A 17,294-nucleotide genomic window follows, 5' to 3' on the forward strand; every position below is an offset into this window, starting at 1 on the left:
TCCTAAGATACCCTCTCCAATTTAACAACATCATCATGGCGCGCCTCACTAAAAGTAATCACTGTGAATGTGATTATATACATACATAGGCTCTATAGCATTGGATAGAATCATGATAAGCTATATAGAATCCATCATAATATCCCTCATGGGACTATTATGACTGCTAGTTTTTGAGAATCTATCGGGATACCTAAACAGGCTAGCGGTAAATACAAATAGGATTCAAACATTTGAGGTACCACTGTACCTATGGAACCCACTCAAATACGACCCCAAACCTTGGTCGAAGTGCGGGGGCGAGATTGTACGGTTTTGTACCTGCCCAGCTTCAGCCACTCGAGTATGTTCCCCGGGGTACCCCGGCGTGTGGAGGTAGGAAAGATGGTCCTCAAAAACCTGGCATAATCTCTACGAAAACGCAATCTTGCGGCAGCCTCGGCACCAGTGGGTAGTGACACTGGCACGGCCTTGCCTGTCCAGCGACCCACTTAAGGAGCACTAGTCACTGTATGAGTTCACGCAATTCACGTGTTATCGAGTTACCAGGAGCTGTGTATTAGTTCTCAAGCATTGAGACTTGGGATTTTATTGATCGTCTTCTTCGACCTTTCAAAAGACCCTGGCAACTTCAACTCTTGGCCCCGCGATGCCCATCCTACCAGCCTCAATTGAGAGCTTCTCGCCTCAGGTGAACTTGAGTCCCGAACGAGTCATCGAGGGTGGACAGTGGACACCACAGTTAGCCCAGAGGACACACCCTCGACATGGAAAGTCGTCTTTTTCATGGATGGCTCCTTTCCTGCCCACTTTGTTCACTGGGCCGACAAATAGCGATACAAACACGAATGAAAAGCAACGACAGCGTACCAGGCCGACCGCATACCTAGATGGATTGCGAGGGTTTGCGGCTCTCATGGTCTACTGGCAACATCATCAACTTTGGGCCCACGATGGCGTAGGAGTTGGAAAGGCCTTTGAGCTAGCATATGGTTACGACAACAAGTACTATTTCGCGTGCCTTCCTGGTGTTCGAACAATGTTCGCCGGGGGTCATTTTGCCGTCAGCGTCTTCTTCGTGCTCTCTGGGTACGTTCTCTCCATGAAGCCACTGGGATGCATCCAGGATGGCGACTACGCTGAACTAGGTAAAAATCTTTCCTCTGCGATATTCCGCCGATGGTTTCGTCTCTATATACCTCTCATTTGCACAACCTTTTGCTACATGACTTATTTGCATTTGTTTAAAATTCGCACTGTCCCAGAGCTTCAAGGAAGCTACCTCTCGGAACTATGGAATTGGTACGCCGAATTCAAGAATTTCAGCTTCGTTCTGCGAACAGGCGGTGAGCCATGGTTCACGTACAATTCCCATACTTGGTCTATACCCGTCGAATATCGAGGCTCTCTGGTTGTTTACACCGCCGCGATCGCTTTTGCAAGGTTTCGCCGCAACGCCCGGCTGATCGGCGAAGTCGCATTGGTGGTATACTTTTTGTACATTGCGGATGGGGCGCACTTTGCCATGTTTATTGCTGGCATGCTTTTGAGAGATCTCGATCTCCTCGCCATGCGCAATGACTTGCCCGGCTTTTTTCGCAGACTGGAGCCCTTCAAGTCAGCCATTATGACTTTACTCTTCTATGCCAGCCTCTATCTCGGCGGGGTCCCATCGCATACAGATAACTTGCAACAACTACGTGACTCACCGGGGTGGTACCTCTTATCATTCCTCAAGCCACAGGCAGTGTTCGACTACAAGTGGTTCTACCTGTTCTGGGCCGCTGTCTTCCTTGTCTCGTGCACATCTCACCTTCAGTGGCTCAGGGCATTTTTTGCAGCCCCGTTCAACCAGTACTTGGGTCGCATTTCATTTGCCTTCTATTTAGTCCACGGACCGGTTCTGTGGATTTTGGGAGACAGGCTCTACGCTGCGGTGGGATTCGAGCGCGATTCACATGCCCAAAATTGTCCCTGGTGGATTAATCGTTTGCCCCTGCCTACATTTGGTCCTTTTGGGCTTGAGGTCAACTTTCTCGTCCCACAGCTGATTTTGTTGCCCTTGACCCTCTGGCTTGCAGAGGTCACGACTAGACTAGTTGACGAGCCTGCTGTAAGGCTCTCGCAACGGATGTATCAAGAGGCGCTGGCCGACAAAACTTGACAAATCTCCGCTTGTGTTCATGATTCTACTTATTTGTTTTTGAGCCTCTCATGCAGAGCCTACTCTGCATTATAAATTGTTGTATGATACAAGTCTAGCAATGCTTGGACTCCCTAAGTCCGGATACACCTCAATCATGCACACTTGCTACGAAAGGACGTAGTACACCATGTGTCTGAGACCATAGTGGCAAAGTTTGTCGGATCATTGATTTCGGCATGTGTTTTTCGTAGCTTTACCTCAATTCTCACGGTCGATGTATTGTCACTCTTAGAAGTCGTATCTGGCGAGAAATTAACTTGATGCTCTGAGAATACGCCGATTACCATACACAGAAATTAAGAGTTGCGGATGTGGCCACTCGCCATCGATGCACCCCTCAATTCAGCCACTACCCGCGTCCGTTGGGGCCACCCTTCTCTAGTCAATGTATCAGTGACCAACCTTCGGCAACCCGTTTGCTGAAATATGGCTCATTAGCTCTTACTGTTACATCCGATGCTCTACTCTACACTCACCAGACTGAACATGGCCAAAATACCAGCCACACGCCTGATGCTTATTGCAGGGCTATTGTCCGCAGTGATTCTCGTCGCTAAACTTCAATCCAAGCATCTCGACTTGCAAACGAGTTTTCTGTCCCCGTATCACTCCACGGTTGTATCACACATTAATGCCGGGGAACCCGAGCCAGCTTGCTCAGGCGTCCCCGGCAGCGAAGCCTGGTCTCACTGCCAGGAGGGACAATCCGCAGACGAGGACGGAAGACGTCCTATAATCGAAAAAGAAATGTCTCGGACGCATCATATATTATACTCAGCATCTAGTGGCGATCGAAAGTACTTTAAGATCGATTTTGGGAGAAGAACCGTGATAAATCCCAGTATCATACCCCATCCTGAATTGCTTGACACCTGGATCGTCACTGCCCAACTTCATCACCCTCCTTCGGCTCGAATGGCATCAGTCTGGTTTGCTGAACTCGTCTGCAATGCGGCGTTCTCAGAAGATAAGCGAGTTCTGAGCTGTCTGGAACCACCCCTGCAATTGCCCATACCAGCGACGTTTGGTGACTCCAGCAAGTGCGTCGGCGACATTTCATACTTTAGTCTCAGCATTGGGCCTCATGATGCGAGGGTATTCTACGGGCCCGAGATTCCGTACACCATTTATGGCTCGAATTCTTTCTTTACGTGTTTTGGACAATGGATCTCCGATTTTCGAATCTTGGTGGACTGGGGCATGGACACGATACATGAACACGAGTTCCGCCAGTATCGTGAGCTCCAACGTCCAATGCCATGGAATGCTGTCGAGAAGAATTGGTTTCTTTTCTGGGACGACTTTGGGCAAATGTTCATACACCACGATATTACACCGGTGCGAGTATTTGCGAAACTCGAGCTCGATGGCTCCGTTGGGCCAAACTTGGCTCTGGCGACGGCGGCTTCTGACCAAGCGTGTCTCAAGAGATTCCTGCCTCAGAGTACGAACCCAACGCAGAAAATCCATCAAGCGACAAACTCGCTAGCTATCACTCTATGTGCACGATCGGACCAATCTTGCCAGCCTGATACAACCAATACCTTTGTGCTTTTCATCATCCAACAAAAGACCATGCAAGGTTTTCACCCCGTATATGAGCCATATGTCGTGCTTACTCGGCGTTCTACGCCATATGAGATTTATGCGGTCTCGTCGAAACCAATTTGGATTTTTGGTCGCAATACTGCTGCGAAAAAGTCAGATGTATCTTCTTCAACCTTGTTCTCGGAAGACTCCGAGATGCTCTACATGACTAGCATCAGCTGGAAAAGCCACGGCCAGAAGTATCATGGGTACATTGATGACACACTCTTCCTGGCATTTGGGTGGGAGGACTCAGCCGCTGGCGGTATCGACGTTACCGCGAGAGACCTCCTAGCAGAGCTGGGTATGTGTGCAGAATCTTGATTTAATTCTTTACTAGGAGTCTTGCATGGCTCGTTTTTCAATTCCCTTGAGGGTGAATGCGATCTTGTTACGATGTATAATACAACGGTGGATCCACTATCAATACACAGAAATTACAGAACGAACAAAAGGAGAAATGATAACCACGATCCCTTTGAGAGTCAGTGGCGGTCCAGAATCCTTGTCAGTCTCCATTTCTCCATACTGTCTTCCTATCTTCCTATCTTGTTTGTTGGGGTAGAAACTTGGCCAGTGGGCTGGGTGGCTTGCGCGGCGCGGGGGTAGCGTGCTCTCCCACAGGATCAGTTCTTTTTTTTGGCATGAAAAGGGTTGGCCTGCTATCAAGCGTTATGCGTGCTTTCACATGCTTTTGCCACCATTTTGTTCAAAGACATTGATCGACCGAGGTGAGTCCCGTACCTGGGGAGTGCCCCAGTACCTTTTGAGCATGTGCCCGAAACTCAAGATAGTTAGTGCCTGCGTGGTGGGGCAGTCCTCAAGCTAAGGATCTTAATCCCCGCGTTGGGCGTATGCATCAATTGGTCAATGGAGACTTTCAATCTCGATTCGGTTAGATATCCGGTCGGTGGCTGATCTAGTCCCACCTTGGCCACCTTGGTTTTCACGAGGTAATTATGACAGGAATCGTTCAATGCAGGGAATATCATGCATCAATACGAAGTAGGCGATAAGGATCGTGTGCGGTTTGGTATCTGCTATCGTCGGAATCAGGCATTGGGCGAACTTTCGCGGAAATTAGTCCCCACCGGGGAAATGAGATTCCAGCCAGGGGCACAGTGACGAGGTCCGAGGAGATTGACTGGCAGACACTGAGGATTTAGACAAGGCTTCTTGGTCCAGTCATTCTCCCCTTAGTTTGGGCACTGTTCTTCTTGCTGACTTGCATTTGTACCTTACAGAGTCAGAATGAAAGTTAAATCCCGCGCACACACAACTAATTATAATAAGCTCCGAACCAAGGACGTATTTAAGGTTCTCTTTCTATTTTCGGTTAGTTGGCCGGTGCTGATAATATTACTCTGTACAACTAGGGTGTTTAGATTACGGTGCCTCTCGCTGGGAATCCCTGTTTTCCGCATTCCAAGTTTTTAGAGGTGTGCATATTTATATAGGCAGCTGCTGGAGAGTGCCTTGCTTCGAACCGCCATGACGCCATTCCAATGAGACTTCGTGTATTCACATGTGAACAAGTCAGACCAAATATTTGACCATGAGAATGCCTTTCTTTTGTGTCTGGGTGTTCCTCTTTTGAGGACTCCGCTCGTCGTTATTCTTTCCATGGATCATGACAATCGAATTTGAGAAGGCTCTAGGGTCAAGTTTGAGACAGACAATTAGCGAAGAAATGCACCCTGCGGTCAGGTTTTCCACAGTGTCGTAATTGTATAATGTATTATAGAATAGTAGATATTATAAATGATTGTAGCTTGAGGTAGCTTGGCAGCAGGAAGCTACCAGCGTCAAAGTCAGTATATCAGCCAACAGTGGAAAGAACCTCCGAGTCGTTCTCCACACCATTCTTTAGACCAAAAACATGATGCTGGCTAGCAGGATGGCAGTACCAGCCACCTGAGCAACTCCGGATCCAATGCCAGAGGCCCCGTTGGATAGGGAGGTGTTCGAAGGCGAAGCAGTGTTGGCCGTGGACGAAGTCCTGGAACCCGTAGTCGAAGTCAGGGAGGCCGTAGACGAAGTCCGAGAGCTTCCGCCCAAACCACTGACCGTGGTAGAATTGGAGCTGCTCGATGTGGTCCGAACACTTCCTGCAGCAGTCGATGTGGCAGTCGACGAGTCCACCGGCGGGACAGAGACCGGGTGGCCAACACCAGAGCACAAAGATACGACGACCTTGGAAACGGCTAAAGGGCATGGGTTAGAGAGGATCATACGGAGGGGAATATGGCTTCTCATACCTTGTTGGTCCGCGACATCACAAGCTTGTTTGACGCAGGGCACAACCTGTTCCACAAGGCCCGTCTTTTGGCAATGGCATGCGAAATCCGTCAGCTCAGAGCAGCCGTCCGCACCAAGGGCCGAAGTGAGACAGTTAAGCTTCGAGAGAAAGGGAGCAGGGGTTAGTTTTGAAACGAGATATGGAGCCGGAGCATTGAGCGGACAAGTCTTACAGAGCATTGTGGGATACTGGATAGTTGGGCGCTGGTGATGGCACCGGCGCCGAGCAGAACAGCAGCAGCAGCGAGACGCATTTTGGCTATGATGTGAAAACGAAGGGATGGATAGCCTGGAGGTTGTCTGGCGTGAAGGGGCTCTCAACGCGACAAAGCACAATAAAACTCGAATGTATGCACCCGACTATTCTTAAATGATCTGGCACTCCAGGCCTCATATCTAGCTAGCGGAGTATACCGGCTACGAGCACATCATTCACGTCATGTTATTGGTCGCGTAGAATTATCTTTGATTTATCTTTTCCATTGACTCAGCCGGCTCGGGTCTTTTCAGTCTTGGTCTGCTGGTTTTTTATACAGAGTAATCCCGTTACTATGATACAGTTGATCCTGTAATGGAATGAACAAATCAAATCAAAGGTTGAGTAAGACAGAGTCCCAGAACCCAGCCAAAAGTGGGTTAGGGTGGTCCTTTGGCTCTGTTGCTGGAGTGTTCGTACCCCCGCAAGCACTGTTGGACAGATTTGTGGAGAAAACAGTGGTACGGGGGGCTGGCCGCAGCCACAACTAACTAGTTTAACAGTTCACATCAGGAACCCATAACACCCTGTTTCCATGCCCAATCAACTAATTATCATTGGGCAGTACCTGTTACCCTCATTAGAGTCCACCAGCATGTGAACCCTGTCCTGCCTGTCCGTCTCAATTCGCGCATTCCTTTATTCATCGGTCTTACATACATGAGGGAATATTGCCCTTTTTGTTGATTAGTAAATGATTGAAGGCGCTCGAATGCCTAGTAGCGTCCCTCATCCATGCTGGGTTGTGTGTCTGTGGCAGTATTAGATATTCAATATAGCCCCCTTTTGTGTCAGTACTACGCCTATGGTTCAAAAACTTCTACTGAAAATGTTATGCCTCAATCTCCCCGGGCTCATCCTATGGAGACTTTAACTGAGATGGAATGGGGTAATTCGGACGCCGGTAACTCGGCCGGAACGCCGGACAGGCCTCAGCGACCCTCCACTGCGGGCACTTTCTGTCTCTTCCTGTCGATTAGAGCTTCGCCAAGAAGAACAAGATCATTGAGGATCATTGGAAAAACAATAGATTTGTGTACATTGCTCATGAACCATGCTCGTGGAGACCACTGGTACAAGAGAGACCAGATCTATACTTTGAGGTGGTAGACTTTCTATGGGAAGAGTTCCATATCGTTGTGTCAACGTTCACGTTCCGCCGGGCACGTCGATCCTCCCGATGGTCTAAGGTGACTTAGAGATTTCACTCAGGAAAGAATATGCGCTTTCTCCTTGGAACAGAGCATTTTATGCTGGAGTTCAAGACAAGTATAGGCGGACCCCACAGTCCTGGGCCGCAGAGAATGGAAATGAGGCAACAGTCAAGTTACTACTAGCAACCGGCCAAGTTCTTAACAGGCAACGTCTCCACCTCCAAAGGCTGCCAGAACCGAGCCGATTCAAAGCTAAAGCTGACCTGCTGAAACGGGCTCTTCGCCCAGTTATTCACATACAGCGTGTCCGCATCAAATGCTGGCGCCATGTCTAGGAGCCCATTAAACGCCTGTGCTTCTTGCAGCCACCGGTATCTAATGTGGAACTCGTCGCCAGACAGCTGTTCAAGACTCTGCCGGATCTTCAGCGCGATCATAGGAGCTGTCCAGGATGTTAGCGTTGGGGTCTCCTCCACCGCGAAACAGTTCCTGAGATATCTGTCCGACTGGTCTCCTAATGTGCGAAGCATTCCCCATGGTAATGTTCCAGGCGAGGGCCTTCTTGCCTAGCGATGTGGGCTAATAGCAAAAATGCCACACGCCCCTAAACCTGGTTGATGCTTCATCTTATGCGTAATATAAGACTGCCTGCAAAACGTGTATTATGACCACCTCATAGCCAAGAACTGCCTCTTTCAACTGCCTAGTATGGACGTGCATCTTGTAAGGGTTATCAGTAAGTGTAGTGGGGACTCTTGGAGTGAACTTTAGCTCACTTGGGAGGGAATCCTTCCCATGAAAAATTAGGGATTGCAAAGGCTGAAATGAAGCTCCATTCCACTATGTACTCTAATGCCCGTTCTCGGCAAGCTAGGCTTGACCTTTTCACATGGTTCGCTCTAAATCTGGCCAGTCCGTTCTGTCTTAATGACCTTGGGACTTGTTTGGTTGGCCTCATGGTGAGGTTCCTAGGTTATAAATATGATATTGCCTACTCTCTGTAATAAGTCCACTTGGAAACACTCTTCTAGTACCTTTTGTTTCTGGGTGTTGTCGTCTTGTTGCTTCATATGGATAGAAATAAGAAAGAGGAACACCCTGGAGGTGTTCTGCCTGCCATATCCCAGTAGTATTCAGAGGGCATGGTCCTGTCTTGGTAAGCTAAGGTTAGTTTTGATTAAGAAAATACCAAGCACCTATCTTCTCCTGTCTAAGTACTTTATGTTAATTGTTCTGAGATTTTGTTACTCTAGGTGAGGAGGAAAGCAGCTGACAAGGTATTATGATGATGTCCCACTCTTACAGCCCTCACTTGAGGCAAATCAAATAGTATCCCCCATGTCCCACAGGTGCTTCTATATGCATGGCTTCTTCGGCATGGAGTAGATGAACGTCCCACGTATATTTAATGGCAACGCTGAGGCAGGCACCCTGACAGAACCCAAATCCACATGATCAGCGGTGGATATATAAAGAAACTACTCGAGAAATCTGCACTGTACCTAAACGATATTGCTATGTGTTCCTATGGGATGTGTTCCTATGGGATGAATCTAAGATGCTAGCAACTCCCTCCAGCATTAGGAGAGCCCTTGTGTCAGAAGGCTGGTCCAGAAAGACAGCTCAACAAAAGGCCAAAGAGCAGAACACATTACAAGAGAGTCATCTTCACAACCTCCCTAAGTGCAAGTCATACGACCTTGTTTGGGTTGATGAATCTGGATGTGATGAGCGGATTAGGCTTTGATAGACAGGCTGATCACCACTTGGTGTAGCACTAAGACAAGTATCACAGTTTTACTGTGATGAACAGTATAACATTCTTCCTGCATATGCTCAGGATGGTATTGTGCTTTCTCACCTCTTTATTGGCTTAACGGATTCTGTGTTTGAGGACTTTGTTGATCAACTTCATCGATATTGCGGAAGATGGCTGCAGCTGAAACAGCCTGCTTCAATCCTAAACTCCTTCATCAAAATGTGCCTCCAAATCTCCCTTCTCACACAACTCTATGTGTTTGCAAGTCTCAGCCATGCACTTGTCGGTCCAACCTGTATCAAAATTCCAGACGCGATTGGTGACAAACCTGACAAGATCTGCGAGCTATTGCAGGGAGAGAAATATTATCATTTTGACAAGTGGCCACCAGCTACCAAGAACTACCTGCGATGCCTGGGGCGCAGATAGTCTATGGGGCAGTGCTTCAGCACATGTTTGATGCTGCTAAGGAAAATGTTGAGACGGTGGGTGATGGTGGTGATCAAATACTATTGGAAGAGGAACGGCCTGACCTTCCAGCTTGCAGAAATGATCATGACCTTGAATTTATTGCCAGGGTTTGTGGCTAAAGTGGGGGATGATTTCATTTTGTTACCATGCTTTCAATCACAGGTCCTTGGATTCTAGTTGTCATCATTACATCTTTTTCACTTACTACTGTTAAACTAATGATTAGCTACTGCCTTATCACTAAACCATCATCCACTGGTTGCCTTTTGCTAATGGCCATTACTGCCTCGCTGCTGCTGATGCTCAATTCGCTTCTACAATCTACAACAATGCCAACGCCTCCCCCTGATCACTCCCCTTTGCTGGGACAAGCGCCAGCAGAGTCAAGTCTCAGACGTCGAAGATTCATCTTCCAAGTCAAAAATGACATTCTCACTGCAATGGAACCAGTATTTCTGAAATATGAGAACATAGAACCCAGCACTGGGAGTCGTGCTGCACTCAGTCTCGACTCGGATGGGGAGATCGAGGCAAGATCAGTCCTCATCAATTACAATTCAGTCACCCGGATCTTCACAGTCGACATGCCCGCAGCTATTCCCAGTTGCCATCAGCCCTGGATTATTGATGAGTTCATCCAGGCAGGGGTGTCGGGGTTCTTGACTCGCGCTGAAAATAACCATATCAGCATGTCTTCAAGCACTCGTATGTTATCTCCTTTCGACTTCTTGCACATCTAACCGAGTCCTGTACGGAGTAGGCTTCAATACATTTGCAGCCCCGTATCAGATGTCATTTGCAGAGCCAAATCTCTACTTGCAGCCGAGGGGCTTTTCCCTGCCCACGATCGTGTTTGTATTGGGGTTTTCTCACTTATATCCATATCTCATTATGCAAAAAGATGTCTGGTTGATTGGAGGGTCCGCATATGTTAACATCGTCTTCATTGTGAAATGGTCCCAAACAAGTCAATCTAGAGTAGAAGGTAGACTTGAGATTTGGCGTAAAAACCAGCAAGGACCTGAGACCTTTGTAAGGATCTCCCCAGGAACGTCGTTTTCTTTAGATGCTCAATTAACAGCTCCTTTCCAGAACATTTTCCCTCGTCCCCCACTGGGGACTCCTCCGCAGGAAATCACTATTAGAAGGGATGAGCTGTGTGGCAATGCGATTCCCACTTGCAGAAAACCCAGTGATGTCTGGAGGCTTTCTCTTGAGCGACTTCGGTATAGAGCTGATCAAGCCATACGCAACCAAGGTTATGTCCCAGCATGAATGCAGATGACCACAATAATCGATTGCGCATCTAACCAGATCCTGAGACTTGATTCATTTGCAGCTCCATATCAGATTTTGGCTAGGCCTGGCATGCCACTCCCGCTGCAGTTGTTTATGTCTACGCCATTTGCTAAACCTTGACAAGGTCGAAATCAAATATACTCTCGCATATAGTGTTAAACATCACCAACCTCTCGGATCTTATACTCAAACATCTGATTCGAGGGAATTTTCTGTTCATCCTCCAGCTTCTCCGCGGTTTCCACACCCGCCGCAGGGACTCGATACTCGAATCTCTTCCCCGGGCCTGGGAGCCTGCCATCGGGCAAAGCATAAGGGTATGGGAGGTATTCTGGCATCAGGCCCAGCTGCACGAGGACCGTCGCCTGGTCCCATGCTATGTGCTCGTGGTACAGACGATCCCCGCGGATATTCACTACTGATGTGAATGGTATGCGGAGAGGCTTTCCGGTTGGTGGGATGCCGGGGATACTGTAAGATGTTAGGGTTTGCTCGTAGAGTGTATGCAGGTGGATCTCACAGCCAGTCGATCTCCTTGTTATGCGTGAGGGAGAATATGAACTCGTCTACGACCCGGTCGATACCCACCGTGCGACTGATAAGCTCCAGGGCTGTGTCATCGGGATTATTGAAGATGAAATGATTCATGTAGAAATTGCTCAGTCGCGCACGGCCAATTCCACCGGTCATCTTTACAGTGTCAGTCTCTTCAACAGCGGCAGGAAAGGGGACCTCTCACAGTCGGAACATGATTCACATAGGGCTCCTGGACCATTGTCGCCATGGTCTTCTCTACCGATCGGTCTCCGAATTCGTAATAGGTATGCTCCTCCCAGATCTTCTCGAGATTAAAGTAAGGCCCGTCTAGGTGCTTCTTCAAGAAGCTCAATGACCGGGTATGGGCTACTCCTGCAGTGGAGTACTTGAAATCCGCATGACCGGGCACAATGAAGCCGGCGGACGAGACGCCAGGATAGGTGTACACAGTTCGGCTTTCTGTTTCCTGGATTCCATTGCTAGCGCCAGGTATATGTACCAAGGCCGGAATCTCAGCGAGCGTCTCCCAACGACCGCAATATACCAACGCTGCTATACGAGCAGCTACGATTGCATCCAGAATCTTCGCAAATTCCGGCGCATAACCAGTTTCGGAACCGTAGACTAAGCCTATTAGTATCCAAAGGCTTTTAAGACATACTGTGCATACCTAGCAGACCAAATTGATCCTTTTTATCACACTCCCGGAGTGAATCAAGGCTCTCAATCGCTGTCTTGACAGCGTCAAGTACACAATCCTTGTCGCCACTGGATTCCGCATCAAGACTAATCTGGACTATCGCGTAGCTCTCCTCGGCCCATTTCTGCAACGGCTCTGGATCTAAACTTTTGTTCTTCTCCTGGCATTCTGCAAAATGACTCGGCCGAATAAGTATCAATCCCGGGCCATGGCCGCAGCGGGAAAGCGGGGGTTGTAAAACAACGCGGGGGTGTAGATCAACTCGCGGAGCAGAGGGAAGGGAAGTAGAGCTGGAAGCCATCTTGTATTTGGCGGCTAGATGCTCTCAACATACAGGTAATAATTCGTTGAATTTGTACTGTCGAAATGGTGCGCAAGTTATAAGTGATCCGGGGAGTTATGGACCCCGATTTATTCAACAATACAAGAAGCCAGGATCTGATATAATCGCTGGAGACCTCTCTGTTAATATCAGAGGACCAACATGGCCTGACTCGTTCAATCGGATCTTTTCCGCATTATCTCGCCCGCATCTCGGCTATGTAACCCCATATCAAGATAGGCCTACACTGGCTATTGACTGATAGTAGGTACATTCAAGTTGTGAAGGCATGTCCCCTTATAACCAGATAGCCTTTTTTAAGATATTCCCCTGTTTGGAGAAACTGGACCTCGAAGAGAGAATGGTTAGATGATTGACACGTGATGCGGAGCTGCAATATCACGTGATTCATTTGTTACTTGTTTAGGCCGTGCTTCAATGTTCCTTTGGATCAGTCACCATTCAAGCTCCGGTCGCATCACAACCGGTCAATGCAGATAAACCTCCCAATTACTGCTTGCTTCTAGCCTGACATAATTTTCATCATTCTCGACTCCGCGTTGCCGCACGTCAATACCTCCCGCGACGCGTGCGATTGATTGAACCCAGGCAACTCACATAACAGCAGGAAGGGATCTAGGATATACTCAGAATGAACGTCGAGTTCCAAAGGACTCTTTCGAATCTGGAAGATAAACTCAATGCCCTCATAACGAGTCTTACAACCTCGCCGACCGCCTCAGGAGCTCCTGCCGCAGCCCTTGCACTGCTTGACGCGGACGACTCGCTCACATCTGCCATTGAGACGCTTCGCCGGCATCAGGAGAACTACGCCAGGATTCTAAAACTGCGCGTGGAAGCCGAGAGTCTGGAGGAGAAGGTCAAAGGCATTGTGAGAGACGTTGTGGGCTACGAGAAGGAGATTCGAAGGATCTGCGGCGACGACGAGCCGAGCGATTCGGATGCGGATGACGTTTCGGATGATGATGATCTGGGTTATGGCGGCGATCAAATACAAACCAAGCCAGGCGGTCTGCGGAAAACAAAGGAAATTGATTACAAATTGCTGCTGGACTTTGCGCGACGGATTAGCAAGTATAACCACCAGGCCGCGGCGGATGCAGCTACCAACGCCACACAGGCCGCCAAAGCACGGGGAAGAAGTCTACAACCTGGCGACCAGGACATGGCAATGACGGGTGTAAATGGTGGCCCTGGTGCTGAGGAAGGCGCAGAACCGGTCTCATCCGTCACGAAGGAAGCGACATCCTGGCTCGATGAATCGGCGAAGATGACCCGCCAGGTTTACATGATCCCATATCCGATGGAAGACCGTATTCGAATGGGTTTGATGGGTCAGATACAGCTGACCGCTGCCGAAGGTCGGCCGGGGTTCGATCCCGATCAGGAGGTGGAACGATTGATACGCGAGGCCGAGGGTTTGGGATCTACAGAGCCGGTAGTTCCTGCACCACAGCCTATGGGAGAGGAAAGGAGGCATGCAAACGAGGCCGCCAAGGCTGCAGCTCAAGCAGGCGCGGCGAGCAGCGGAACTACAGCCGCAGCAGCGCCTGCGCCGAAGCCCAAGGCAACTCTGGATCTTGATCTCTACGACCCTGACGACGACGAAATGATGTGATTAATGTACAGTGCCCCGAGTACGTTCGCACGTATCGCTACATGCTGAAGATCACGGATTAAGTATTCATTGCATGAACTCATCTGAATTGGGAATCGGAAAGCATCCAGCGCTACCTCCATCAGTGACATGGAACTACATACTGTGAACTGATGACTTGGCAGTCCACTTCCGGAAACGCTTTCCGTAGAAGTAGACCGGAATGGCGCAAAGACACCAGAGGGTGGTCAATGACATGTTCATCATGATTGGGCTGATGAAACCACTTTTGATCACCCACGGGGTGATGAATTCAGAAAATCCATAACCCCACAGGTTCTTGTTGACTGTGATCGCCACAAAGACTAAGCCGGCAACGGGCTTATAGCTGTCAACAGCGTAGGTGCTGGTAATGGCTGGAAGAGCGCAGACCTGAATGCCAGCGCAAGTGTAGCCGATTATCACAATAATCTAAAGGCAGTTAGCTTGAGTCGCTTTTCAACGGGATGCTGTCAACTGACCTTCCAATCCCATTTGTGTTCGTAGCCAAACGCCACGACGAAATTGCCGATTATCATGATGATCACGTAGGGTATCATGGCTGGCAGTCTCATCTCCGGCTCCCGAATACCTCTGTTCTTCTTGGTGGCCCTCATCGAAATCCAGTCAGACAAAGGCCCGTTGGTAACCAAACCTATGGCGGCTCCAACGATAATGGCAAAGTTGAAGAACCCGATGGTCTGGCTGTTGAAGTTGTACGGAGGAGCGGCAAAGGCCTGACTCTGAGTGAGGTTCAAGGTCAACATGCAGCTGGCGGACCACGAGACGGTGAAGGCAGCAAGTTCGACAATGGGGAACGCGAGCAGTTTCCACGGGATCCAGAAGCAGGTCCACAAGGTCTTGAGATAGTTGTCTGATGGCTGCCAGAGCATGAACTGCTGTTTGGAGGGATAGCCCTTTCCCAGCCAAGGGTCTTGATCTCCTCCGCTCTCAGATGCGACGTTTTCCTGCTGCAGGGTGACCGCCGCCGGCTTCTCTGGCTCAGAGGCCAACGAGGGAGTCTCCACCTGTTCTGGACCATCCTGTATCTCGGAGGGGTGGGCGCGGTGCCATTTGGTTTCGGGGAACAGGAAGACGAGGGCTACGAGGACGACGCCGAGGACGCCGGTGTTGAGCCAGAAGAAGCTGCGCCAGCCGACGTGTTCTGCCATGGGGCCCGCGATGACGGGACCGACCTAGATGAGAAGTCAGTGGGTTCGACACCATGAGAGCATCATGCCTACCATGAGAGAACCAAAATAGGCGGTGAAGTATAGGGTGTTGTATGCTCCTCGCTCGTGAAGGAACATGATGTCGGCAATGATCTCAGGTTGGGCTGACTATCATCCTGATTAACACGAAGTCGTGTGTCGTTGCGAGTGTTCCTACCTCGGCAGGCCCAGCTCCGAAACCGTTCAGGATGCATGCTCCCATGTAACTCCCATAGGAAGTAGCGACCGCTCGCCATATGTTACTGACCAGACAGACAAGGATGGAAAAGATGAGGACCGGCCGTCGACCGAAAGCTGCCTGGACGGGAACCCTTCAACCTAGTCAGCCACATGTTACTTTCGAGACTCTCGAGGACGCACCAGAAGAAATTACTGAAACCAAGGACGAGAATGCAAATGCCGGTGAACTTGACCACGGACGCCAGATCGGTATCAAACGACTTCATCAGTTGTGGGAACATCGGCGCGAGCGCCAACGGTCCCAGACCCTGACTGAACGACACTGCGGTGGACATGCAGATGGCACTCATCTTCCAGAACCTGTTCCAATTCTGCGGACGTCAGCGTTCGTCTCACAGATTCATGCGGATGGGCCATATACCAAAGGATCATGAGGGCTTTGCGAAGGCTGTGGCACCAGCACTCGGTCGGAGGATTTGACAAAGTGGACGGAGCCCACATCAGCCATGATCTCCGTTCCGGGATAGATCTTGGTATTGAGCTGCTGCTCGATCTGATGGATCGTCTGTATGCTTCATGTCAGCGCTGCTTGCTGTTCGTAAGCCAGTTGCGGTTACTTACAGCCTCATCATGATTCATCTTCATATTGGGCAATTTCACTCTTCATCAGCAGTAAGGCGTAGTTGAGTGCTAGACTAGCACTGTAGGCCCGTAGGGTCCGATCTCCCTTATATCATTGACGAGAGACAAGTCTTCCAGAATGCGGAATTCCGCCGGCAGTCAGGACTGCCGAAAGGTGATGTTTATACTTTACGAGACCTCGGTCTACCTATATATCGACGTGGCGTTTCAGCCAGTTTAAGTTCACGACTGTTTGCAATCCACAAACAGGACTGCTGTCACTGAACAGCCTAAAAGCGGGGAAATAACGATGCCCGGAGAGAAAACGCTACATGCAGGGGGGGAGCTAGCTCTCGCTGCTCCACAGCAACCCCGGATTTCCCCATCGGGAACTCCACTTCCCCAGCTCATCCACCAAGACGATGGACCGCCCCAGCCATCAACTTCTTATCTCCTGCGCCTGGGCCAGCGCCCAGCATTGGCTAAGACATCTTCTATCTACCCTAAACGGCGGACCACGGAATCTGCCCGCAGTCAGACACATTGACAAATCCCCAACCAAGCTCGAACCGGAGTCAGCAGCCTAGAGCCCTAACCGCCCCAGACTCGCAGACGCAAGCACGGCCGTTCCTTCCCAAATGGGTTTAACTGTCCGTTCTGTCACTTCTCTGAGAGATTGGTTCGATAAGCTACTGGCTAGTTCGTTGATGACACTTGGTTCATCAACCGAGCTGCATTTCCGATGTTCTGAGGAATGGCCTTAGGCGCAGGATTAAGGTTTGGGGTGTATTCCTATCGGCAGATCGAACTGCCGATGAAATTGCTGCTTTTGTAGCCTAGCTAAGGAGACGGAAATGTTCCTGGTGTTTTATGCTGAATTGTCTAGAGCTGCTAAAGCATGGTAATTAGCTAGTTGAGGATGGTGTCGCCACCACAGAGTCTACTCTATGCCTCTTGAGAAAGCCAGAATGGACGTTATCCTGTAGTATATTCAACTCCTTTGGTCCGGTTTTGG

The 17,294-nt window shown here is 49.5% G+C and overlaps 7 protein-coding genes across 7 annotated transcripts; 3 read left to right on the forward strand and 4 right to left on the reverse strand.

Moving 5' to 3' along the window:
• Positions 1-649: 649 nt before the first annotated feature.
• Positions 650-2,164, forward strand: ALT_0110 (acyltransferase family protein; the record flags this gene model as incomplete). Its single annotated transcript, XM_033564472.2, has 1 exon — positions 650-2,164. One exon carries the CDS (start codon positions 650-652, stop codon positions 2,162-2,164), a length of 1,515 nt encoding a protein of 504 aa, XP_033420363.2.
• Positions 2,165-2,692: 528 nt separating this feature from the next.
• ALT_0111 (uncharacterized protein) lies at positions 2,693-4,117 on the forward strand (the record flags this gene model as incomplete). Its single annotated transcript, XM_033564471.2, has 1 exon — positions 2,693-4,117. The coding sequence occupies one exon, from the start codon at positions 2,693-2,695 to the stop codon at positions 4,115-4,117; it is 1,425 nt and encodes a 474-aa protein (XP_033420362.2).
• A 1,542-nt stretch (positions 4,118-5,659) lies between these two features.
• Positions 5,660-6,345, reverse strand: ALT_0112 (CFEM domain-containing protein; the record flags this gene model as incomplete). The annotated part of the gene is made up of 3 exons (XM_033564470.2): positions 5,660-5,997; positions 6,052-6,190; positions 6,265-6,345. The coding sequence occupies 3 exons, from the start codon at positions 6,343-6,345 to the stop codon at positions 5,660-5,662; spliced, it is 558 nt and encodes a 185-aa protein (XP_033420361.2).
• Positions 6,346-7,680: 1,335 nt separating this feature from the next.
• On the reverse strand, positions 7,681-8,031 carry ALT_0113 (uncharacterized protein; the record flags this gene model as incomplete). Its single annotated transcript, XM_033564469.2, has 1 exon — positions 7,681-8,031. One exon carries the CDS (start codon positions 8,029-8,031, stop codon positions 7,681-7,683), a length of 351 nt encoding a protein of 116 aa, XP_033420360.2.
• A 3,154-nt stretch (positions 8,032-11,185) lies between these two features.
• On the reverse strand, positions 11,186-12,568 carry ALT_0114 (uncharacterized protein; the record flags this gene model as incomplete). The annotated part of the gene is made up of 4 exons (XM_033564468.2): positions 11,186-11,501; positions 11,551-11,720; positions 11,770-12,191; positions 12,238-12,568. 4 exons carry the CDS (start codon positions 12,566-12,568, stop codon positions 11,186-11,188), a joined length of 1,239 nt encoding a protein of 412 aa, XP_033420359.2.
• Positions 12,569-13,241: 673 nt separating this feature from the next.
• ALT_0115 (uncharacterized protein) lies at positions 13,242-14,228 on the forward strand (the record flags this gene model as incomplete). Its single annotated transcript, XM_033564467.2, has 1 exon — positions 13,242-14,228. The coding sequence occupies one exon, from the start codon at positions 13,242-13,244 to the stop codon at positions 14,226-14,228; it is 987 nt and encodes a 328-aa protein (XP_033420358.2).
• Positions 14,229-14,294: 66 nt separating this feature from the next.
• ALT_0116 (putative MFS transporter) lies at positions 14,295-16,303 on the reverse strand (the record flags this gene model as incomplete). Its single annotated transcript, XM_033564466.2, has 8 exons — positions 14,295-14,311; positions 14,372-14,678; positions 14,729-15,442; positions 15,491-15,586; positions 15,636-15,789; positions 15,839-16,029; positions 16,080-16,223; positions 16,280-16,303. The coding sequence occupies 8 exons, from the start codon at positions 16,301-16,303 to the stop codon at positions 14,295-14,297; spliced, it is 1,647 nt and encodes a 548-aa protein (XP_033420357.2).
• Positions 16,304-17,294: the final 991 nt, after the last annotated feature.

Source organism: Aspergillus lentulus (genome assembly GCF_001445615.1).
Source record: "Aspergillus lentulus DNA, contig: Alt01, strain: IFM 54703, whole genome shotgun sequence".
NCBI classification, from domain to species: Eukaryota; Fungi; Ascomycota; class Eurotiomycetes; order Eurotiales; family Aspergillaceae; genus Aspergillus; species Aspergillus lentulus.